The sequence below is a fragment of the Triticum urartu genome, chromosome 5A, assembly GCF_056163025.1.
Source record: "Triticum urartu cultivar PI428250 chromosome 5A, HENAU_Tu73, whole genome shotgun sequence".
Taxonomy (NCBI): domain Eukaryota; kingdom Viridiplantae; phylum Streptophyta; class Magnoliopsida; order Poales; family Poaceae; genus Triticum; species Triticum urartu.
This window is the reverse complement of record NC_141877.1, coordinates 260,853,221-260,879,975: the sequence shown is the minus strand read 5'-3', so window position 1 is coordinate 260,879,975 and position 26,755 is coordinate 260,853,221. Positions and strand designations below refer to the sequence as shown.

The following is a 26,755-nucleotide window of genomic DNA, read 5'->3' as shown; positions in this document are numbered from 1 at the left end:
CTTAAGAATGTTGATGACTTAGATGTGCAACACACGAAGTAAAGTATATCTTCAATCAATGAATACTTACATTCTGAGTGTGAATATATTAACGTGGAATTTGACTTTGGAGCGCCATGATAATTGTGCGCCGTGTCTGGGTCTAATACTTCCTATACGGTGGGTAACGCCACCACCAAAATTCTTCCCTTTGAAGTGTTTTCTCATGGCGTTACATTTGCAAAGTCTTCGCATTTTTTTGTCTTCAATGTTAACATGGCCTCATGTTTATCTTCAATGTGGTTTCTGTCATCTACATCATTCACTTATAGCTATGTCTTCACGTTGAATCTTTTGATCTAAGTGAATGTGATCGGACCCCAACCCTCTATGCTTCTATGTTAAGTCTATCTATCCAAATCATATGCATTCAATTGACACTGTCAAACTGTCTTCTCTGCGTCCTTGTCAGCAGAAGACACAGAGACAGACATTAATCTGTTTTTCAATGCTAAATCCTTCAACCTGAAACCCAGAGAAGTGGGAAAGACCACCTGACAATCCAGGCGTGTGTGCTAACGTGGAACAACCTCCAATGTGTTGCATGAAAGCCACGTGTCCTTCAGATGTGAATCGCCAGGGGCACCTGTGTAATAACACTGTGCCGTCCCTGTCCCTATAAATACACGCCTCACCACAGTCATTATCCTTTCTTCCACTCTCGCACAAACCCTGACGTCACCGCTAGCCCTCGACGACGCCGGTGACGAAGCGCTTAGCTGCCGCGACCTCACCGACGCCGTCTTCACGCCGGCCGCGGATATCGTCTTCTCCGCCGTCGCCGTAGGTGTCCTCCGTCGCCAAGTTAGGGCACGGAAGATCGAACTTCTCGGCCTCCTATCCCACTCCGTCTAGCAGTTCTTCATGTGGTAAATAAAACCTCCTTTTTACGGCCCCTTTGATCCTATAGATTCATCATTTTCTACCACAAGCAGTTTCTATTCACACAAGTTGAATCTATTTCATACTGCATCTCATAATATTCTTAGTATGTTCACTTATGCTTCACAAAGTAGTTAGATTCCTCACTTGTACTTATTCGTGGATTCGTACAAATCTGGAACCAACTCTCTATCTATGAGTGAATGTCTTCGCACTATGAGGTCAATGTCTTCTAAACTGATTTATCTTCAAAATCTTCTGAGAATGCATATGACCTCTTCCCCTTCCCTCGCACCTTAATGCTGTCACAGGTACATGTCCGTGGGAGAATCCCTTGGTTCTCATAGTCTGCATTCATTTGCAGAATTCTTACAACATCATATAAATTCTCCTGAAGCCAGTTCCTGTCTGACCAGTAGACGGAAGACTTTGACAGTGTTGAAGCCTTTCAGTCTGAACTTCATGGCAAAAGAGAAATATGCAAGAAAGGGCGGCAGACAGCACCGTGGGGTACATCAACGGACCTGCCTGAAGATCTTTATGAACTGTACAAAACTGACCCCGAAGAAAGCTATGGTCAGCGCAATACACGAATCCAATGGATTTGAAGATACTGGGCCGAGAAATGGTTCAAGTACACGTTCGTGACCCAGGAATATGTTGAGAAGAATGCCATCAAGCTACCCTGGGGAGACATCTTGTACAAAAACCTTCAACCCAGGTCCAGAGCTGAAGCCATTGAACAAGGCTTCTATCCTTGCATGGTCTGTGGACCACAGCCTGCAGATGCACACCCATCTTCATTACTATGGTGCTGTGACGATAATCTATTCAAGCGCAACTTCCAGTTTGCCAAGAATTCGGCCAAAGAAAACAAGAAGTCGCGGGGATTAGACTTCAATCCAGGCCCCTCTGCTCCTCGTGCCGATGGCACACGCGAAGCTGAACCCAATCTTGTTGGGCCCTTCTACAACCTAGAAGGTCTCATCACTCATATTATGGTTCAAGGGACAGCCGTGGATGAACCTGCAGACGATGCTGATTCTAACGAAGCGCCTGCACCACCGAAGCCAAAGAAGCTGAAGAAACCTCAAGCTTCGAAGCCTTCCCAAACACCAAAGGTCTCACGGGCGAAGCCTCTGGCCACTGCACCTCCTGAACACAGTGTGCAGTCTGAAGATTTATCACGCATCTCCAAGCCCTCCAAAGTGAAGATGCCCTTGCAACCCACCAGCCAAGCACTGACCGCGGCTGCTGTTCTACGCAATGACGCCATTGATCTGTCCAGCGACGATGATCTTGGCGATGACGCTCTTGAGCAGTTGATCAAGAGCAAGCAAGAGGCAGAAATCTTCAATGACCTTCCTCTCTTTGATGTTGAAATCATCAACACATTCATTGATGAGTGGTTTGACAGCCCAAATGTCAGCTTTGATGATCTTCAGCTTCCCATTGGCCTCAATGTCGCCTTCCACGGAGCCATTGCTGCTGAGCTGGCTCTAGCTCAGAATATTGTTGAACTGAAGCATAAGATAGATTATGAGAAGGCTTAGTTCAAGAAGCACATGGCCAAGCTCAATGTTGAAGACATTCAGAACTTTAAGACCATGATGCATGAGCTTAAGGAAGCATTCCGAACCAAACGCGAAGAAGCCTAAGGTTCTCGTGAGCGCATGAAGGATCTTGCTGCTAAATGTGTCCAAGGATACAATGAGGCTGAAGAGTGCAAGGCCTTGGGGCGACCAGGAATCGACCCCAGAATGGCAGCCAAGAAGAAGAAGAAGCCAGCTGTGGCAGAACCCGAAGCACCAAGGCAGGAAGTACGTCCAATTATCTTCCCAGCCAGTATGACAGGCTCGAAGCCTAAGGTACCCATAGTGGCTTCAGAACTGAAGAAAACAAGGGCTGCTGAAGCTGAAGCCAGAAAGCGCAAAACCAAGGGCACCATTGATGATGCTCCTCCAACCAAGAAACGCAAAACCAAGAAGAGAGATCGGGCTGCTCCCACAGAGCCCCTTAATGTCGAGCCAATCTCAGTGGCTCTTCCTGCGTCTGAACATCGAGAGCGCCAGTTGATAGTTCATGAGCCTGCTTCCAAAGAGCCTCCTGAAGCTGAAGACAATCTAGCTGTTGACCCCACTGCAGCTGAAGACATTGGTCCTCATGACAATGTTGAAGATGATGAAGTCCTTCCTCAGATCGAGCACCAATTGGTATCATCGCCTGTGCTCACGCACAACGAACTCATCATCATTGGTCATCCTCTGACGCCAACTGCTCAGGATGCATCGTGGGCTGATAACCCACAACGACAAGACACTCCAAGCTCTCCCCATCTGCAAGCTACCCCACCAGTGCAAGATGACGATGACTTTGAGGCCCAGCACACTCCATCTCCACAAGCGTCACCAGTGTTACGCAGGCTTCGCAAAGGACCAAGGCCCCAAGTCACTCCCACTCTACACGTGTCTGAGTCCGAAGCCAAAATGGCTGAAGACATTCTGGCTGCATCAGCCAATGAAGAAGAAGCACCAAGAGTCGAAAGAGTTGCTACACCCCCATCCCACCAAGATGTTGTTCTCGAGGAGAACGTGTCTGACCCTCCAGCTCCTGAAGTGGAGGTTAAGAACCCTGAGGCGGCCACCAACATCACCGCTGAAGCCAATGACGTCGTCATGGCTGAAGCTAATGCGGCGCCTGAAGCTACTGCGGTGCCAGAAGTCCAAGCACCTGAAGCCACTGCGGCACGCGAAGTCGATGCTGAAGCACCTAAGGTACAAGCACCTGAAACCAATGTGGCCCCTGAAGCCCATGAAGACAATGCCAATGCTCCTGTTCCCCCTCCAAGACCTCATACAATTGAACTGGCATTTAATTGTGGTCAGCCTGTTATGGTCCGCTGGCCCGTTCTGGTTCCTCCACCTGCTGTGGGTCCACAATTTGAGTATCATGTCGAGCACAGACCTCAAGTACAAAAGCCCAAGCCAAGACTTCCACGATTCCCAGGCACTGCCACTTCACCTGGGGTCTTCAATGCGAATGGCTTCGTGGCACATAACACCTTCTTCAACAGCGCCAAGAACCCTTATACCAGACCTCGCATTTCATCAGATCGATTCTGGAGCTATCAACAACGCAGCTACTATTCCTGCGTCCTATACAATCAAGGGCGCATAATTCCACATATGCGCCTCGACTCTGATGCTATAGATGGCCTGCCCTGCCTTGAAGAAGCGTTGGATTGCTTCAGAGATGCTGGACTGTTGTAGTTTGTCACAGATAAGGAACACTGGAATGAAGATCTTCTGCTACAGTTCTATGCAACTCTTCAAATTCGAGGCTACAACAGGGATCCAAAGACTTGGGTCCTTGAGTGGATGACAGGCAATGTCCATCATGAAGCTAAAGCTCTTGATATCATTGAGCTCACAGGCCTGCCCACTCCTGGTGAATACTATGAACCAGGTTGTCAACAACACCAAAATGCCTTGGAAAGCATCTTTCAGAAGCCAGAACCCAACATGAGTCAAATGCTGAGCATGATGAAGCCTCTGCCTCACGACGCTGAATACCCATATGAGTTCTTTGTTGAAGACCTAGAGTACCTGCCTCGCACCATTTACCATATCATCAGGAAGACTCTATGGTCTATCAAAGGACATTCATCTGCAGCGAAGCTTGAAGGAGCAATGAAGACTTTGGTTTTCTATATCTTCAATGGCATCAGCTTCAATGCTCAAGACTTCTTCATCAGGCAGTTGGCTGCATCTGGCTCCGACATTTTTGGGTTGAAATTCTATGCTCCATGGGTCATGCGTCTTATCAAGCGTCACTCTGCCTTCAACTATCAACCGTCTGCGCGCAATCATCTTATATTCTTGCCAGAAGTTGATCTGTTAGTTGAAGCTATTTACCCAGAGCCTGCTAAGGATCCCATTTATCTTCACAATAATGATCACCAAAGCTTCACCCATCCTATTGAAGGAGTTCCGGCAAGGAACGAGTAGGCGCTCTATGTCTTCAAACCTTTTTGATCCTCACTGACAAAAGGGGGAGAAGCATATGAGTTGATAGTCTTCAAGCGGGTCCATATGGGTGGTTTCTTTACTTTTTTCTACTTTTGCCAAGTGCTTACAACTCTTGTTTTCAATACATTTGGTTCTTTGAGTTGTAATACTTAAACTCGATGGTTGTCTGCTACTTATTTGCTATTCTGTGATGCGATGATAAATTCCGCATGTGCGATGATAAATTCCACACTTAGATCATTTTGCAGACGTCCATTTTCCATTATGCATGTCATTATCTTCATTACATCATATCATGCATGATGAATTGTCATCATAGGTTGAAGAGGATCTCCACAAGTACAACCTGCCATGTGCATTTGCATTCCAAGAGCAAAGTACTTATATGCACATCTTCAGGGGGAGCCTTTACAACTTCTGAAGACAATACCCTATCCTTTACAATTTCACATATTTTATTTCCCGTTGAAAACTTCAACCAGTTTGTCATCAATCACCAAAAAGGGGGAGATTGTAAGTGCATCTAGTGCCACCCCTAGTTGGTTTTGGAGTATGGACGACAAACCTGGTTGAGGGACTAATGTGTTTGTGAGAATTGCAGGATAACACAGGTAGAAGTCCCTCATTGATTCGGTTTTCCTACCAGAGATGACCCCTAAAAATGTACGAAGACGTTGAAGTCAAAGGTGGTATGTGAAGACATTCACATTGAAGACTATGACAAGAGAAGACATCACATGAAGACTATGGAGCGCGAAGACTTAGCAGTTTCGTCATTCTTTTTCTTCTTTGTTGAGTCATAGGAACCACTGTACTGTTAAGTGGGTTCCAAGAGAACCAGTCAGAATGATTGAAGTGATGCTTAACCAAATCCTATGTCTTCGAGTGAAGACTATGAGAGCAAATCTTATTCGGAGTTGGATAAGTCAGCTTTGCTTGTAGCCCAAGTAAAGTTGCCGTGTGTGTTTGAAATCTGACCGTTGGAACACGTGTTAGTGCCTTAGTGACCGAGGGTCATTTTGGACAAATCAGGTCGGGTTGCCTAGTGGCTATAAATAGCCCACCCCTACAACCATAAACGGTTGGCTGCTCAGAGTTAGTGCACGGCTTTTGTCATTTGAGAGCAGCCCACCTCAAAGCCTTTGAGAGAGAATTCCTTGCGAGGATAAAGCCCTAAACACCCAGAGCCAAAGAGTGTTAGGCATCACTTAAGTCTTCCTGTCTATGTGATCTGAAGACTTATTACACTTGAGGACTGTGAATCCTCCAGCCGGTTAGGCGTCGTGTTCTGAGCATCCAAGAGTCATTGTGGATCGCCGGTGAACGAAGTCTATGAAGGTTTCGAAGTATACCTTGAAGACTTACTAGAGTGATTGGGCGAGGACTGGGTGTCCTTAGCTCAAGGGGAATAAGGTGAAGACGCGGTCTTCTGAGTTGAATCTCAGCCTCCCTAACCAGACGTACAGTTGTCACAGCAACTGGAATTGGTCCAACAAATCATTGTCTTCAACGAGTCACTGGTTTCATCCTTCCCATTCCTTTACTTACTGTTGGCCCTGGTGAGGTCATTGTATGATTGCATTATCTTTTTTCTTCACTGAGTGACCGCTTGTTCTGATTGGCTTCACACTATCTTCCTACCTGATCTATACTGCCTAGCTGCTATTAGTCGTTGTGCTTTCACTTCATTGAATACTTGACTATGGCGTGCTTAGTGTAGTCTACCTTCCGCTGCATGATAATAGGTTTATTTCTATCCTTTGTCTTCGAAACTTCCATGTTTTGAAGACTTTCATAAAAATCGCCTATTCACCCCCCTCTAGTCGATCACTAGCACTTTCAGTTGTATATCACTATATTTTTAAATCAGCATGTATTTTGTTAATCGGTGTGAATCCAACCTTTATCTGATCTAAATTTAGTTGTAGCAAAATGTATGATTAAAGGCCACAATGTTGATTTTTTAAGGAAAACTGCCTGGTAGTTTTGCATCCTGAGCTGCATGAGTGTACTATCTCATATCAGTGGGTTTGATTACTTTGGTTCTGCAGTTGGTTTTCAGTGTTTTTTTACTATTGTCCTTTCGTATCCCTGGCTCTTACATCATACTCCCTCTGTCCGGATTACATGTCATAGAAAAGGATAAAACTGGATGTATCTATAACTGAAATACGCCTGGACCCATCCATTTATTTCCGGATGGAGGGAATAAATGTCAATATGGCATGCCTTTCTATTCTTCAGTACCTATTCCATCTCTGTTGTAGCATGTTTTATAATTGAAGCACCATTCTCCTATATAGGGCATGCAAGGGGAAGACGGCTATGTTAGAATCTGAAGGGTTACAAACCAGGTCTTTACAAAAGATCCAAATGCTAGGAGATAATAAACCAACTCCATTTTTCATAGATACTGCTCCAGCATAGAGAAACCCAACTCCCACTGATAATAAGCACATTCCAGTGTCCAAAGAACTAGTCTGCTCCAGTCAAACAAAAGAATGTCAACTCCATTCTAAGAAGCGTGTGTGTATCCTCGCATCATGAAATTTTATAGCATTCTGATCATATTTTCTACATGTTTCTTACCCATCTCTCTTTTAGAAAATAAGGTTAAATGACAGAAGATTTCCTTCATTGGGATTGTATTCGAGGAAAATATCTTGCGGGAATTCTCTGTGCTCCAATGCTGATGTAAGTACCTGTTGTATATCACTATATTTTTACATCAGCATGTATTTTGTTAACCAGCGTGAATCCAACCTTTGTCTGATCTAAAATTAGCTGTAGAAAAATGTTAAAGGTGCCAATGTTGGATTTTGTAAAGAAAACTGCCTGGTAGTTTTGCATATTGAGCTGCATGAGTGTACTATCTCATATCATGCACATTACTGAATTGTAGTGCTGCTCTGGTTGCGCATTCATTCATTGTGTCAATGTTGCTTTCATATTACCTTACCTGGCTGATGATAGTTGTGCCATATTGTGTTAATTTGGTGTTGGATAGTTGCCCAAACGTTCGTTGTGCCAATGTTGCTTTCCTATTATCTGAATTGGCCAATGATAGCAATGCTAGTGTCTTAATTTGGTGTAGGCTGCTGAAGATAAGAAGACAAACTCTCAAAACAGCAAGGCAACCCCATTGTTTCTTTCCAATAAATCTAGGCCAGGTAATATGCCAATAACTCATGATTAATCTGTTTGGTTCCCCTCCTAATTTATGTTATGATGCAGTGGTTGAGACACTCTCCACTATTAATAATACAAGCCTGCCAAAATCGCCATCTGAATCTGTTCAGTATCCTCTATCTTGAATGCAACAGAAAAAATGTATGTTTGTGAACCAATTAATGGCTGAAGTAATGATGGAAATGGTGGAGGAATCAGAGGTGCAGAGTCGTGCAACACAACAACTGATCAATGTTTTCAGAGATAGTGTAGCAAAGCAGCAAGAACTTGCCCACATGCTTATGGGCATCATCCGTGCTGAGGTTGCAGATTGTGACGTTGTAGATCGTTAGGTTTTGTTCATTTATTTGCATTGGTATCAATCTTTGATTGCCCAGTGGATGTAATTTCCTATAATATATGGTGGATGTGCAACGTTTTTCCCTGTATGCCGTACCTTTGCTTGATCGGTTTTGGTCTTGTGCATAATTGCTCGTCGTAATGGGCTCAAATTATCTAATTTAGCCTAAAGACATGTACGAACTTTAGTGGGCCCATTAAGTTAATGGGCCGTTACCAGGCCAAAAGTTAATGGTCGGCCCTCTTAACTCCCGGGTCGTTAACAGGCTGACATCGAAGCGGGCAACAGGTGGGCCCAATTGATTTCACGGGCCGTTAATAGGCCGTTACTAAGTTCAGGCTACATATGGCCCAACTATACCATGGGCCTTTAGCAGGCCGAAAGGACAACGGGCTTGTACTGGACCATGAAGAGCATGGGCCGCTAAGAGGCCGAAAGTCAGGTCGTATTGTAAATGGCCCAACTATGTTGTGGGCCTTTAGCAGGCCGAAAGAGAAATCGGGCTGGTATTGGACCATGAAGGTCATGGGCCGTTAAAAGGCCAAAACTCAGGTCCGACTACAAATGGCCCAACTCATTTATGGCCCGTTAACAGGCTGAAAGGCACACAGGGCCGGGAATTGGCCCAACACTTAAATGGGTCGCTAAAAGGCCAAAACTCAGGTCCGACTACAAATGGCCCAACAGATATATGGGTCGTCACCAGGCTGAAAGACACACCGGGACGGAAATTGACCCAACACTTAAATGGGTCGCTAAAAGGCCGAAACTCAGGTCCGACTACAAATGTCCCAACTGATTTATGGGCCGTCAACAGGCTGAAAGACACACCGGGCCGGAAATTAGCCCAATATTTAAATGGGTCGCTAAAAGGCCGAAAGATGTACATCGTGAAAATTGGCCCATCCACTGAATGGGCCGTTAACAGGCCGAAATCTCATTGGGCCGATATTGAGCCCAAATATATAGCGGGCTGTTAACGGTCTCGAACTGACGATGGGATGCAATGGTGTCAAATCTTTAACGGGCCGAATTGGCACATCTCGTATGGGCCGTGGGCTTAAATGGACCTGACACAAGTAGGCCTTATATGTGCCGGCCTGCTATTTTTACTAGGTCGACCTTTTTCACTGGAATGGGCCACTCTTGGGCCGTGCCACATGTCGACCTATCATAGGCGCCTCCTGTCCAATGAGTGGATGACATCTGTCCCAATGGTGAGGCAACACGTGTTTCCTCTGGCCAATGATGATTTTACACGTGGAAAATCCCCATTGGTCCAGGCTGTTAACGGGTTATCGGATCCAAAACCGGACCTGGTAGCTTAACGGCGTTCTGTTACGGTGAATGCCACATGTCGATCACCCTTGATGAAAGCACTTCTGTGACGCACGATTTATCGTCATGGAAGTGGACACTTCCGTGATGATAATTTTGGTAATGTCATGGAACACTTCTACGACAGCACATGTATGACTATCTTGATTATGTCATAAATTTGTCATGGATGTACATGCATGACAGAAAATATGACCTACCATGACAAACACGCATCATCACAGAAGTATATTTTTTTGTAGTGCCAACTTGATCGATTTATCTTGCAATGGGAAGAGGTGCTTTGTGATGGGTTCGATCTTACGGTGCTTGATCCCAGTGACCGAAGGGGAACCGACATGTATGTATCGTTGCTATTAAGGATAAAAGGATGGGGTCTATTTCTACATAAATAGATCTTGTCTACATCATGTCATCGTTCTTATTGCATTAGTCAGTTTCTCCATGAATTTAATACACTAGATGCATGCTGGATAGCGATCGATGTGTGGAGTAATAGTAGTAGATGCAGGCAGGAGTCGGTCTACTAATCTTGGATGTGATGCCTATGTAATGATCATTGCCTAGATATCGTCATGATTATTTGAAGTTCTATCAATTGTCCAACAGTAATTTGTTTACCCATCGTATGCTATTTTTCTTGAAAGAAGCCACTAGTGAAACCTACGGCCCCCGGGTCTCTTCTTTATTATATTTGCCATCGCGAACTATTTTTATTTGCTTTTGTTTTCATATATATTAATACAAAAGTACAAAAATACCTTGCTGCAATTTTTGTTTATTTATTTTATCTCGCATTCCCGCGAGATCTATGATAACCCACAAGTATAGGGGATCGCAACAGTTTTCGAGGGTAGAGTATTCAACCCAAATTTATTGATTCAACACAAGGGGAGCCAAAGAATATTCTCAAGTATTAGCAGCTGAGTTGTCAATTCAACCACACCTGGAAACTTAATATCTGCAGCAAGGTATTTAGTAACAAAGTAATATGATAGTTGTGGTAACGGTAGCAAAAGGTAATGATAACAAAAGTAATGTTTTTGGTATTTTGTAGTGATTGTAACAATAGCAACGGAAAAGTAAATAAGCGGAGAACAATATATGGAAAGCTCATAGGCAATGGATTGGTGATAGAGAATTATGCCGGATGCGGTTCATCATGTTACAGTCATAACCTAGGGTGACACAGAACTAGCTCCAATTCATCAATGTAATGTAGGCATGTATTCCAAATATAGTCATACGTGCTTATGGAAAAGAACTTGCATGACATCTTTTGTCCTACCCTCCCGTGGCAGCGGGGTCCTAGCAGAAACTAAGGGATATTAAGGCCTCCTTTTAATAGATTATGGGACCAAAGCCTTAACACATAGTGAATACATGAAGTCCTCAAACTACTGTCATCACCGGGAGTGGTCCCGACTATTGTCACTTCGGGGTTGCCGGATCATAACACCTAGTAGGTGACTATAGACTCGCAAGATAGGATCAAGAACTCTCATATATTGATGAAAACATAATAGGTTCAGATCTGAAATCATGGCACTCGGGCCCTAGTGACAAGCATTAAGCATAGCAAAGTCATAGCAACATCAATCTCAAAACATAGTGGATACTAGGGATCAAACCCTGACAAAACTAACTCGATTACATGATAAATCTCATCCAACCCATCACCGTCCAGCGAGCCTACAATGGAATTACTCACACACGGCAGTGAGCATCATGAAATTGGTGATGGAGGATGGTTGATGATGACGATGGCGACGGATTCCCCTCTCCGGAGCCCCGAAAGGACTCCAGATCAGCCCTCCCGAGAGTTTTTAGGGCTTGGCGGCGGCTCCATATCGTAAAACGTGATGAATCCTTCTTCTCTATTTTTTCTCCCCGAAAGCAAATATATAGAGTTGGAGTTGAGGTCGAAGGAGCTCCAGGGGGCCCACGAGGTAGGGGGGCGCGCCCAGGGGGGCAGGCGCGCCCCCACCCTCGTGGCTAGGGTGTGGGCCCCCTGGTCTTCATCTTTTGCAAGGATTTTTTTATTATTTCCAAAAAGACGTTCCGTGAAGTTTCAGGTCATTCCGAGAACTTTTGTTTCTGTACATAAATAACACCATGGCAATTCTGCTGAAGACAGCGTCAGTCCGGGTTAGTTCCATTCAAATCATGCAAGTTAGAGTCCAAAACAAGGGCAAATGTGTTTGGAAAAGTAGATACAACGGAGACGTATCAATCTATTTGTCCCATCTACTACAATTTTACCTGTGTTTTTACCCGTGAGGGATTGATAGCCCCTCTCTTACGTCGGGTTGCAAGTATTTGTTCTTTGTGTGCATGAGCTGTTTACGTGGAGTTGAGTGGTTCTCCTACTGGTTCGATAACCTTGGTCTCATCACTGAGGGAAATACCTACCATCGCTATGCTGCATCATCGCTTCCTCTTTGGGGAAATATCAACGTAGTTCAAGCAAACATCAAAAGGAATTTCTGGCGCCGTTGCCGGGAAGACATCATCAACATCTACCAGGTTCCTAATCACAAATCTCATCTCTTTGCAATTTACATTATTTTACATTTGCCTCTCGTTTTCCTCTTCCCCACTTCACAAAAAATTTCCGTTTTATTCGCCCTCTTTTTCATTCGCCATTTTCTTGTTCGATCTTATGTTTGGTCGTGTTGCCATGTGCCTTCTATTTGCTTGCATCTTCGCTTGCTGAAAATATATTAATATAGATCCTCATCCACTTGCTAATCTTTTCAAAATATCCAATTATGATGAACCAATTGCTAGTGATTTGAGTGCACTAGATTTTCTGTATGAAGTTTTGCTTGAGATTCGTGAATCTGAAAATTTTGATGAATTGTTAAACGAAGGAATTTATAAAGTGATTCATGATACCTCCTTGAATGAGAATCATGATTGCAATGATGTTATTATAAATTCTATTAATGTCAATTGTGCTAACACTATGCAAAACACCAAGCTTGGGGATGCTTATTTATCTATGTCCACTAGTTGCAATGATCATGATTGGGGTGATGATTTTTATGATCTTGAAAATTTATTTAAGCCTCTTGATGAATATGTTTGCAATAATATTGAAAGTGGGATTGGAAGAGCGTCAAATTTAGGTAAAAATAATCCCACAAATTTGGAGAGTGTTCAATCTTATCAAATTTTTGATAAAAGTGGGTTCGGAGAGGTCATGACTTTATTTGATGATAATCCCACTATTTTGGAAGAGTGTCAACTTTGCATGCATGTGTATCATGAAGAAAAAAATTGTATGATAGTTATATTATTGAATTTGATTATGATCCTACATGTAATTATTATGAGAGAGGAAAATATGGTTGTAGAAATTTTCATGTTACTAAATTACCTCTCATTATGTTGAGATCGTCAATGTTTCATTCGTATTATTTGCATATGTTAGATGTTTCTTGTGTTGATAATTTGTTTGCTTATAAAGTTCCTATGCATAGGAAGTATGTTAGACTTAAATGTGTTTTTCATATGTTTCATGATGCTCTCTTTGTGTTTTAATTCTTATCTTTCGTGTGAGCATCTTTGAAATCTTATGCCTAGCTAGGGGCATAAAACGATATCGCTTGTTGGGAGGCAACCCAGTGAATAAAATTTATTTTTATCTTTTTTTCTATTCTTGAGTGTTCGCACAATTACGCTACTGTTATGATTGTGTCTTAATTAGTGTTTGTGCCAAGCAAAGCCTTTGGAATCATGTTGGGTGATAGTTGATTTGATCTTGCTGAAAAATAGAAAATTTTGCTTTACAGAAGCGTGATAAAATACTGATTGTTCTTGCAAAAGATTAATATACAAATTTCCCACGTTGTACTAATTTTTCAAAAAAAATTGGAGTTACAGAAGTATTCAAAATATCCAGATTGCTACAGACTGTTCTATTTTTGACAGATTCTGTTTTCTTTGTGTTGTGTGCTTGTTTTGATGATTCTATGGTTTCCTTTGAAGAGTTTTTGCCATAGAAAAGTTGGAATGCAGTAGATATAATGCAAAAACAAAATATGAATGGGTTTTCAACAGTATTTATAGTAGTGATTTGCTTTCTTGTACTAACGGATCTCATGAAGGTTTTTTTGAGTTTTGTGTGATTGAAATTTTCAAGTTTTGGATGGTATTACGATGGATGGAGGAATAAGGAGTAAGAAGAGCCTAAGCTTGGGGATTCCCATGGCATCCCAAGCTATTATACAAACAAAAGCAAGCAACTAAGCTTGGGGATGCCCGAGTGGCATCCCCTCTTTCTTCTAACGACCATTGGTATTTTACTTGAAACTATATTTTTATTCGTCACATATTATGAGTTTTGCTTGGAGCGTCTTGTATGATATGAGTCTCTTCTTGTTTTGCTTTTTATTTTAAGTCATGAATACTTGATGGACACACCTATTTGAGAGAGCCAAAATTATGCCATGACTTGTTAGAATTGCTCTCTATGCTTCACATAAATCTTTATGAGCTATGGAATTGCTCTAGTGCTTCACTTATATCTTTTTGAGCACGGTGTGCTTTAGTATTCTTTCAAGAAATTCTCTAATGCTTCACTTAGATTTATTTGAGAGTTTGTAATTTTTTTTAGAAATTATCTCTTGCTTCACTTAAATTATTCTGAGAGAAAGAAATATGATGCTCATGTTCTTCCCTTATATTTCTTTGAGCTTATTAAAAGCAACATATGAAACTAGTTCCAAAGTGATAGATATCCAAGGAGGATAATAAAAACTTTGATGCAGATCATTGGACAAAATAAACTTGATTCTTTGTAATAGTTTTGAGATATGATGATAGTGATATGTGAGTCATGTTGATGAGTAATTATGCTTTAGTAAGAGTATTGGTGTTAAGGTTTCTGATTCCCTATGCAAGCACGAAAGTCAATAGTTATGCAATGAAATTACATCCTACTTGTGGTGCATTATTCGGTGTTAGTTATGCTTAATGCTCGCTTATAAGATTTTTTGTTTCTTGGTTGGATGCTTCTCGATCTTTTGCTAGCCTTCATTTGCACTAGGTATGATCACTACTTGTGCATCCAAAATCCTTTAAACCAGTTTTGCCACATGAGTCCACTATACCTACCTATATGCGGTATTCTTTTGCCGTTCTAAGCAAATTTGTATGTGCCATCTCTAATTTCCAAAATAAATTTCCTCTTCTGTGTGCTCATACCGCTCATGAAACGGTAGGGGGTGGCTGATATATTTCCATGCTAGATATGTTATTCTCAAGATGAGTGTTTATTCACTTGTCATTGCATGAGAGTACGGCAAAGGTATTGGGGATGCCCAATGCTGAAATGAAAAATGAATTTACTTTATGTTGTCAAATAATAATTTTCTTGGAAAGTGTTGGTATGGAAGGCACCAGTGGATACAGTTAGCCATGGAAAGTGAAAGTATGGTTGAAAAGGAAAAACATTATTTTCTGTTTGGGAACTTCCTATGATATATCTAACATGGAAAGTATTGGGAACTACTCGATCGTTTTCGTTAACAGGAAAAGCATGCCTCCCAAAATGTCTTATATCTATATTTTTTGCTTTGAGCTCTAGCACCTCTACAAATCCCTACTTCCCTCTGCGAAGGGCCTTTCTTTTACTTTATGCAATATTTATTTTGAGTCTCCATCTTCTCTTATAAAGCACCAACTAAGGGGCACTATGATCGTACTTGAGCATTGTGTGTAGCTAATATGCGAGTGTGTTTCATGAATGGATCAATGATTGAGCATAATGGGCTTGGGATAACTTGCTTTAGTGTTGATATTTTGAAAGACATGGTTGCTTGTTGATATGCTTGAGTATTGAAATCCTCATGTCAAAACTAGACTATTGCTTTGAATCATATAAAAGTCCAAATGTCCATGCTACAAAGAAAAGAATATGTGATGAACATGTTAGGCAGCATTCGACATCAAAAATACTGTTTTTATCATTTACCTACTCGAGGACGAGCAGGAATTAAGCTTGGGTATGCCGATACGTCTCCAACATATCTATAATTTTTGATTGGTCCATGCTGTTATATTATCATTCTTGCATTTTTATACAATCATTTTATAGAAACTTTATATCATTTTTTGGGACTAACCTATTGACATAGTGCCTAGGACTAGTTGTTATTTTCTGCTTGTTTTTTACATCGCAGGATATCAATACCAAACGTCCAAACACAGCGGAACTTTTTGTGGATTGTTTCTGGACCAGAAGACACCAGATGGGCCAAGAAAGTACCCGAGGGATGCTCCAAGGGGAGCATAACCCACCAGGGCGTGCCCGGTGGGTTGTGCCACCTCGGTGGCCTCCTGCACGACCTCTTTGCTCTACAAATACCCCAATATCCAGAAACCCCAGGGGAGTCGACGAAAATCAATTCCAGCCGCCGCAAGTTCCAGAACCACCAGATCCAATCTAGACACCATGACGGAGGGGTTCATCATCCTCATTGGCGCCTCTCCAAAGATGTGTGAGTAGTTTAGTGTAGACCTATGGGTCCGTAGTTAGTAGCTATATGGCTTCCTCTCTCTCTTTTTATTCTCAATACAATGGTCTCTTGGAGATCCATATGATGTAACTCTTTTTTGCGGTGTGTTTGTTGGGATCCGATGAACTTTGAGTTTATGATCAGATCTATGTTTTTATCCATGAAAGTCATTTGAGTCTCTTGATCTCTTATATGCATGATTGCTTATAGCCTCGTATTTGTTCTCCGATATTTGGGTTTTGTTTTGGCCAACCTGATCTATTTATCTTGCAATGGGAAGAGGTGCTTTGTGATGGGTGCTTGATCCCAGTGACAGAAGGGGAACTGACATGTATGTATCGTTGCTATTAAGGATAATAAGATGGGGTCTATTTCTACATAAATAGATATTGTCTACATCATGTCATCATTTTTAATGCATCACTCCGTTTCTCCATGAATTTAATACACTAGATGCATGCTGGATAGCGGTCGATGTGTGGATTAATAGTAGTAGATGCAGGCAGGAGTCGGTCTACTAATCTTAGACGTGATGCATATGTAATGATCATTGCCTAGATATCTTCATGATTATTTGAAGTTCTATCAATTGCCCAACAGTAATTTGTTTACCCACCGTATGCTATTTTTCTCGAGAGAAGCCACTAGTAAAACCTATGGCCCCCGGGTCTCTTCTTTATTATACTTGCCTTCGCGGTCTATTTTTATTTGCCTTTATTTTTAGATCTATTAATCCAAAAATACAAAAAACACCTTGTTGTAATTTTTATTTATTTATTTTATCTCGCGTTCCCGCGAGATCTATTTATCCAATCTACTACAATTTTACCTATCTTTTTACCCGTGTGGGATTGACAACCCCTCTCTTACGTCGGGTTGCAAGTATTTGTTCTTTGTGTGCAGGAGTTGTTTACGTGGTATTGCGTGGTTCTCCTACGGGTTCGATAACCTTGGTCTCATCACTGGGGGAAATACCTACCGTTGCTATGCTGCATCATCCCTTCCTCTTTGGGAAAATACCAACGTAGTTCAAGCAAACATCAGGTTATTGTACTTTATTTTCAGCTCTTAGAATTTAGTTCTTAGGCTCTGTTTGGTTGAGCTGCAGATTCTGAAAAAAGCTGCTGTGGAAAAGCTGCAGTGAAAATGCTGATGTGGAAAAGCTAGAGGCTGTTTGGTAAAACAGCTGTGAAATTGTAGATTTGGCTATGAATTGTCTATATTGCCCATGGGGCCTGAGTGCATATATTTATGTACTTATTGACCGTAGGGCATTGATATGTACATTTGTAGGTAATTGAACGATCATTTTTCAAAGAAAAAATATGACAATGTAGGCGATTCCTAGCTAATGCATAGGCAATACAACGACTGTGCTTTGATGTTGCATACATTTAAATAGATATTAATCCCGTAATATTATTACAAAACACATGCACCATAGAAAATGCATATGGTTCACATGGTGTTGACCTCCATCGACATAGCTAAACATCGAGATATGCTACAATACTATCAAAATTTCTTCCACTTTACATCAATATACCACGATATGACAAGCAATATGCAGCAACATATCAAAATGTCATCCACTTTACATGAATACACAACAATATGACAAGCTATATGCATCGATATATCAAAAATCATCCATTGTTCATCACTTCACATGAATTCACTCACTACCAACAGAGCAAAAAAACCTACTTGGTACAGGACATGGGAAGGGGACAAGGGCAGTGGGAGGAAAGGGGTGCAGCTACATGGCAGAACAGATGGAGGAGGTCACGGCAGGGCTGTGGAAGGCGGCGGCGGGGGGGGGGGGAGGGGGTGCACGCGGTGGAGGGGCGGCGATCCTTGCTGCTCCGGTGGCGCAGGCCGGTAGTTGAGGAAGGAGGAGGCCATGCCGAGTAGTGGAGAACGAAGGAGGTCTCCGCGGGGAGGCGGACGGCGGACGTGGGAGGCAACGCCGATGGCTGGGCACGTGGCGGCGGATGGGCGGCGCCAGCGGCAGCGGCTAGGAACCCTAGTGGTAGCTCGGGTCAATGGGGAATGAGCAGGGTTTTTTTTCTCTTGTGGTGGATGCCTCGCTCAGGAAGAATAGGACCCAATCGTTTTTCACTTGCCAGTGGCAAATGAGGGTAAATACTATGAAACTTTCAGGGGACAGCTAAAACTGCACCGTTGAAGTTGGGGGTTCACCCGCTGCAAAAATTACAGTGTGGGGAAGCTGTAGATTTTGCAACTTCTGCTTCTCATTTTACCCCTTTGGTTAGATTGTAGCTTTGAAAAGCCAGAAGCTGGTTCCAAAAGTCTAGCCAAACACAACCTTAGTTCGAAGCAAAGAATGGTTGCTAAATAGCATTTCTGCAGTTTGTAACTTCAAATCTGCCATGGCACAGTCGTAATAGGGTTTAATTGATCATGCTTAGGGTTTCCCCCCTTTTATGATCACTATACGATTAGCATACGTACTTCGTGTCATAATATCAATGCTCCACCCATCATGCTAAACAAGCTTAGTTGTTCAAATAATCTAATATTATTAAAACAGATTTGTTTAATTGGTCAGCTAAATGTTCCTAATTAGTTTTGAAAATGCATGTACGTCACTCGAGTGTGGATCTATAGGGTGCCCACGGTCGGCCGTGGGCACCCGATTCCCCTTTGCTGCCCACCGTGGGATTTTGGGTCGGCCGAGGCCCCGATTCCCCTCTGTTTTGTTGTGCTTCCGATCTCTACTCACCCCCAGCCGCCTGCCTCGCCAGCGACTTGCCGTCCCCGAATGACATGACTCTAGGACGATACGCCGGACTAATAGAAGGTCAGGAGCCGCTCGCCCAATAGCATCACCGCTGCCTGGCCCCGTCGCCGAGCCTACCTTCCAAGTATGTTCAGGGCTCACGCATGCAGCAGCCACTAAGCCAACCCGATTTATCCTGAGATACATCGTCAACACTCAGCAGCCACTCCTCATCACCCATTTTTGAATTGATTCATTACTCATTAGGCAGGACTATCATTAGGGTTTGTTGTGTACTGAGTGCTACCTACACTTAATGGTTCAGGAGTATTTCAGTAATCTTTAGTACCTGTAAAGTTCACATTGTTTCAAAATTCCGGTCCTAGGAACAGACACTAGTCATTTTGGATTGTTGGTCATAGTGACATTGACCCAGATTACGACTGCAGGCCAGGTTGTTGTAGTTTTACTTGTCTTTCTTACTCATTCGATATGCATCCAATTATTCACGTCGATTAGTTGCAAACAATAAGTGCTAGACCAACTTGATTCAAATTTTGGACGGTCTCTTACTACACTTACAATTCTGCATACTTGTCCTAGTAAGCTCACTAGTACTATTTGATTCACTACCTCTATGCTTGCCTTGTCATATTTGTTGTCAATATTCTTTTAGGGTGGACCACCCTGTTTCAAAATACTGGAACCGCAGACATGAGTGAATAGTATTTCTCTGTGTGATCTCTTCCATCATGTGTGGGCAACGAACACTTCATTGTATAGAAAGAAAGTGTCATATCCACCTTTCACATAGACTACGATCTTTTACATGGAATACAATTTGCCTACTTGCTTTGTGTCACACTACCACCACTCCACGCTTGAAGCTAAACATTATGCCACTCATAATTCCTTAGTGTATTTGTTCAAACACAGATTTGATATGATTCTAATGTTCCTACTTCGGTTTTGAAATGTGTGTCTGCCTGTTATAGAGACATAAGAGGTTTGTGTTTCTATGTGTGGTCTGGTTAGCACGGTTGGGGTGAAGTTTGTATACGCATGGGTTTGTAGGGAGACACTCTTCAAGTTGAATCCGCAATGCGTTCCATAGATAATTTGACTACTTTTTATGCTTTCATGAATCTTAGATACTGAACAACATCATAATGATTATGAGCTTGTGCGCGTGAAAAGAATAAAGCATAACAATGCCATGGTTGTCAAACTTGGCATTAAGGGACTAAAATCAAGTCTGGATGCAATGCAATGCAAACGCTCTCCACCTACAGATTCATGCTCAGAATATGATCCTAACAATGATTCTGAGCTAGAGGGAGACCTATGTCAATGTAGCTCCCTAGTGGAGGAGTCAGAGGCAGATGCCCTATCTTCTTCACCCATCAGGGTGCTTGCTCTAACTTTCCAAGGTTATATTGGTCGCACATATCTTGCAACTGACGCTTTGCATTGCATCTACTTTGTTGCACTACCATTAGCTTAGTTTACACATCGTGTTTGTGAATACACCCTGCCTATCCATTTTCAGTACATATTCCATTTGTCATCATACCATATTTATCCATTCAAATGTTGTTCTTGTGTATTAGACGTTCAAAAGGAAGAGGGCGATTGTTGATCGCGGAGGATCACGAACAAAGTATTTGGAAAAACATAGTGACACCTGATAAATCAAATAGCCCATTAGGTGTAGTTGCAATATCACCAGACCCAGAAACACAGCAACAACTCTAGCAGACTCTAGCCCTACTACACTGGCCATCTTTAATGCCCCAACTCAGCAGACCCCAACTGCAGCAAACATTATGATTATGCTAGTTGACATAGCACCACCTCTACGACGCAAAACCCCTATTCCAGCAAAGATTACACCAAATCCAGTTGCCAAATCCATTTTCGAATGAGAGAGAGCCCCAATTGCGGCAAATAGGACTCATGTTCCACTTCTTCCCAGATTAGAAGATGAAGCTTATATTGTTTTCAAGAACTTTGTGCGCATCTTTCCTTCATGGAAACATTATACCATAGACAAAGAACAATTTCCAATCTTCCTCCGCAACTTATGGCTAAGTAATGTACTAATGTTATTCATGTTAATTACTGCATATGTTTCTGTTGACAGAAGACATAAGATTTCATTCTTTTAAATAGGTGAGGACCAAACTGGATAGTCAAGACAAGCAAGGGTTGGTTGAGCTTTTCAAGAACTCGTTGATGAAGTATCGTTCCTACTTGAGGCAAGCACACTTTGATGGCAAGCCTCCAAACAAAATTTATGTAAAGTCTCCGGTGCTACATTTATCAGACAGTGACTGGAATAATCTTGTTACACATTGGTCTCGTCTGCAGCAGAAGGTACTGTCCATGGTATCACATCACAACTTGAACTACATTTCTGCATGTGCGTTAACGTCTCACTTGTACGAAAACTATTTGTAGAAGAACATTCATTCTAAAGGGTTACAAAATCTCGCAATTATATGCACACTGCATTGCTCTTGTGAGGACCTCTTGCCCTGTATGACCATACTTACTTTCATAGCTGGTTGATTATGGAGCATCACTTCACATGTTAGCCTCTCTATCCTCCATTTGGTGGATATTATAAGATCTGTATCGACTCTTACATAAATTTAAGATCAACCCAATGCTTTTGAAGAGATTTAGCTCTACAGTCCTCTTGTAAGGACTGAAGGTCGTCTACCACTGTACTTACATTAATAGCTACTCCCTTTGTCCCATAATATAAGAGCGTTTTGTACAGTACACCAGTGTTCAAAACACTCTTATATTATGGGAAGAGGGATTGGTTCATTGTGTAGCATTCTGCATCTTATCTCCCTCGCCCATCATTTACTAAAAAAATATCATATCTATATTTAATATTACCAAAAAGTTGAATACACGAACAATGCCAGTGCAGAAGTGTAGCCCATTGCTCTTGTCAGTACATTTTGTCATGTAACGCTTGTACTTCCAGGGATTGGTAGTTGATTATGTAGCACCAATCTGCATCTTTTCTTCATTATCCTCTATCCCTTCCAGTATTATCATATCTATAATTACTCTCTACAAAATGTAGAGTACAGGCAATGCTTATGAAGAAGATTATGTGCTGAAATTCTTGAGTTATCCTTCCCTTGACATTGAGAAGGGCATTATAAAGCCGGTGTTAACTGTTAATGTAAGTTAGTCCTTCTAAAGCCCTTATCCTCAACTGTTGTTTAATTTTCTCAAACTCCCTATCGGTTTAGTTTGCTGTTTCTATCAAAATGCATGTCGCAACAACTATAAGTTCCAAGTTTTACTGGTAAAACCAAATTCCTCATTCATACCATGCACATTACTCAATACTCCCTATATGTATGCTTTTTTTTGTGGATCTATAATCCAGTTTGTTGTGAAGCAGCCCATGTTTGCACCTTGTCATCTCCTGTTTTATCTTAATGATGTGGCTGATGATATGAACAACATGCCATGCACATTAACCAAAATAGATACAATGACTGTCTTTGCCCTTCATCTGTGCTTGTTTTGTTGACATGGTAATCTAGCGGTGTGGTGAAGCTCCCCGCATTATGAACAATGCCACATTATGCTATTGATATTTTGAACTTACTCTTTATTTTCTAATTTAAAGTTGGATGGAATTGATAGCACAGTTACCATCTTTGTTTATACATGTGCAAAACCTGTCATCTCTCTGTTTGTTTCAGGGTGATATGCCTGATGGCATGCACAAGTCTATTGAAGGCTGTGAGACAAACCCAACATATATTGCAGCAAAGAAGGCAAATCATCTTGAAGATAATGAGACAACCCCAAAGTCTTGTATTGATGCGGTGTTCAAATCAGTTGAGACTAGCAGTCAAACAAACTCACAAAATTTGTTGTCTGAATCAGTTCGACTTCTTCAGTCCCAAGTTCTAGCAGAAAGGCATTCTACAACTCAACTATGAATTGAAGTCCTATCTCTAAGAAAGATTGCGGAGAACACCAATGAGAACCTCATTGCTAAACAGCTACACCCGGAAGCTATGACCGACATGCTAGGCCGGTCTCACAGCCTTGCTCAGCAGCTTGCGCAGCAGTTCCCGCGCAAGGCTAACCTTTCTTGAACTATCTTAGAAGTGGTCTTGGTTTAGTATTATTGTTTTACGCTGCAATGGTGCCTAGTTTTTGTAATCTTCTTCTTCGTTGCGCTTTATGATCACTGGTGGCGAACTTCGATGCCCAGTGGATGTAATATACCTAAATCCCTTATTATACAATGTAGGTTTATTCTAAGTTACTATGCCATAATTTCTTTATTGTATAGAGTAGGTTCGTTCTTAATTCCTACTATTTACCGTATATGCCATCATTCGCTATCTTAAAAAAATGGCGAAAATCTGATGTAGTCGACCGGGCAGAAGCATTCGCCTCTAACGGGCATGCATTTTAACGAGCCACAATTGGGCCGGCCTGCAACTTTCTTGGGCCTGAAAGGCCATTGGGGCCTTCACACTTTACGCCAGGCCCCCAACTTACACGGGCTTATATTTGGCCCAAAGTTGAGTTGGGCCTTTAGTGGACCTAACGCTTAGTTGGGCCCATGTAGCTTTGGCCCATTAACAGGCTGAATATTTTACTGGCCTGTTGTGGCCCAAAAGAAACCATGGGCCTTTAGCAGGCCGAAATGCATGTTGGGCCTCAATTTTCACTAGTCGTCGACGGGACTTCAGCAGGCTGAAATGTAGACCAGCCCATTATTGGACCAGTTATATGATGGGCCATTACCAGGCCAAAACATATCTTGTGCCTTAGTTGGCCCACTGATATCATGGGCCTTTAAGAGGCCGAAAGCTTAGTAGAGGCATCAACGGGCCAAATTATACAACATGCCTTTCATAGGCCCAAAGTCACGTTGGGTTGAACTGTTGCCACCTTGATCATGGATCATTAGAGGGTCGGATGTCACATAAGACCATATATGGCCCATGGGCAGCATGAGCCATTCCCAGGCCGAAAGACACACCGGGTTGAAATGGTCCCATGTCTAGATGGTTAAACAATATACATGCGAACTATTTCATGCCCTCTTTTTTCCACACTATCTGTTGCATCTGTCTCTCATACAAGGTCTGTACGTTCAACTATGCTTCCTATTTATCAGCCATTTGAATTGGAGTGGGTGAAGGCAGTATCTAGTGGAGTAAAAACATGGTCTTCAAGTAAAACAGTGCTACCTCTTGGTGGAGATAGCACCCCAGTTGTACATGCATGAGAACCAGCTCTACCACACATAACCCAGACACTCGCGGATTGTACCCTACTGCGATGGACAGAGAACTAGCTTCACCCAATCTAACCCCAACCCCAGCAGATTGTAACCAAGTTCTTGTTGACACATCACCATCTCCACCATAGAGCTGCCAAACAAGAGTAGTTAGTAAGGCGGCTCTAGTGCCCAAAGCGCCAGTACTACCACGGCGAACCCCAACTCCACCAGTTAGTACACCTATTCCTGTGCAGGAATCACAACCAGCCATTCGTAGTTTAGCATCTATCACATTTGATGTTGTTAAATCTTATGTGCGTATCTTCCCATCATGGAAAAATTATACTGAAGATGAAGGAAAATGCCAGTTGCAGGTGTTCGTCCAGGAGTTATGCGTAAGTAATGTTATTCATGGCAATTACTTTGCTCTGTCCCATACATTCTACCTCCATGATGGTTATAATACAATAAATGTTCCCATTTTTCCCTATAGAGAACGACAGATTTGGAAACTCAAGAGGAGGTAACCTGTGCTAATACCTCTACTATCTTCAAGAATGCTTGGTGGCAGTATTGGAATTACATGAAGAAAACGTACTTCACTGGCAAAGAAACACATCAAATTCCCTTACGTTCTCCTAAGATACATTTACAGGACGATAACTGGGAACTCCTTGTTCTTTACTGGTCCCAAACCAAGAATGTGGTAAGGTCTATGAGCTCATTTTTTATTTTTAAGTACTATATTTCTGCGTCTTACTATACTATGTTCATGTAGAACTAGTGCTTAAACCTGAAGAACAACTCTTCTCATTTAATATTCCATTGCTATCATGCATACTACCTTGCTCTTGTATCACTGTATTTACTCATACAAACTTATTTTTAAATTGAAGGATCCAATCGAAATTCCAATGGCACAATAGGTATGTTTAAGCATGTTTCTTTAACAGGTTTGCTCTTATAAATAGCTATATTGATTTCAATTTCAATTGTGTATACAGTTGACTTCTCATATCATGCACATTACTAGCATCATAACAGAACCAATAGTGTTGTTGTACATGTAGACCCGTGGTACCCATCTGAAATCTTGTTGTGTCGGGTAGTTTCCCACACTTTTGTATTCTTTCAATATTGCTTTGTCTTGAACTGATATGATTTGAAACATGTCTCTATTTTGATTTGGCAAGACAAAGAAGTGACCATAGGACATAGATATATGTTTGTTCGATGCTTTTATTATGTACTAGTTGGCAATAGAAGACATGGTTGTTTAATCCTGTCCACCTTACTAATGAACTGGTTCACCGAAATGAATTTCATATACTACATGCTAAACCTGTTATGTGTCTGCTTGTTTCTTCTTTTACAATGTTGACAGAATATTGGGGAAGAGTGCCTTATTAAGCAATGGTAAAGGAAGTAATGCATATAAGGTTCAGGATAGTGAGACATCCTTGTTGGTCTCCAAAATAGCTGACAAAACAACTATGGAAAACTATCTTGAGGAAAGTGAGACAACCCCAAAGTCATGTCTTTATGTAGTGTTCGAGTTACTGGCCACTACCGCTGGCACAAGCTATTCGAACTCACTGTCTGAATCAGTCCGGTTTCTTGAGTCTCAACTATGGGCTAAAAGACATCGATCAGCTGTGTTGCGACAAGAAGCCGAAGGGCTGCGGAAGTCCCTGGAGAATTCAGATGCATTCTGTCTAGTGCAGCAACAAGCATTGGAGGATTTTTGCGCCAAACAGGAGAAAGCTAATAAGCTTGCTCAGCTTATTGCCAGTATGGTGGATACCCAGGATAATGTTTCTTGAGCTCCTCTAAAGTTGTTTCAGTTATGGACTTGTTTTGTTGTCGCGTTTATTTCCACTAGTGGCCAATTTAGATGGCCAGACCCACCCAGGTTCAAGACATGGTACTTGCAATTTGGGGTTGTTGCACCAATTATACTGTAGAGGGTTCCCTTACAGTCTTTTTGTCAAAAAAATTAGATGGCCATCATATGTAATATGTTGGTTTGTTCCCTATATTTGCACTAGTGGCGAACTTTGATGCCCATTGGATGTAATAGCCGTAATAGCCTAATGTTAGTTGCTTGCTTATTTATTTCCTTATTGTCTTGTTTAGTTGTTTGCTTGTAGTCACTACAGTTCTTTTTCCACATTTTTCTAGTGGCCACAATAACCTATTTTTATAACTAGGTCACAATAACCATGGCAACATACGGACCGTTGTAACCATGATCCCACTACCTGCTGTAGTGACCATGGGCCTCCTACAGGCCGTGGGATCCATGGGCCTTCTACGGGCAGTAGGATCCATGGGCCTTCTATGGGCCGTATAATCAATGTGCCTTCTATGGGCCGTATAATCGTTTCGCCA

The 26,755-nt window shown here is 42.0% G+C and overlaps 1 protein-coding gene across 1 annotated transcript; it reads left to right on the top strand.

Moving 5' to 3' along the window:
• Positions 1–3,596: 3,596 nt before the first annotated feature.
• LOC147970986 (uncharacterized) lies at positions 3,597–26,187 on the top strand. The gene is made up of 4 exons (XM_087523766.1): positions 3,597–3,695; positions 24,858–25,070; positions 25,261–25,287; positions 25,735–26,187. The coding sequence occupies exons 1-4, from the start codon at positions 3,597–3,599 to the stop codon at positions 26,185–26,187; spliced, it is 792 nt and encodes a 263-aa protein (XP_087379892.1).
• Positions 26,188–26,755: the final 568 nt, after the last annotated feature.

What these genes read in the sequence shown, in the direction of transcription:
- LOC147970986 (XM_087523766.1), top strand. Translation starts at nt 3,597, where the DNA reads ATGGCTGAAGCTAATGCGGCGCCTGAAGCTACTGCGGTGCCAGAAGTC. An exon ending in TCGATGCTGAAGCACCTAAG is followed by an intron (nt 3,696 to 24,857) that starts GTACAAGCACCT and finishes TTTTCCCTATAG; the next exon opens with AGAACGACAGATTTGGAAAC. An exon ending in GGTCCCAAACCAAGAATGTG is followed by an intron (nt 25,071 to 25,260) that starts GTAAGGTCTATG and finishes TTTAAATTGAAG; the next exon opens with GATCCAATCGAAATTCCAAT.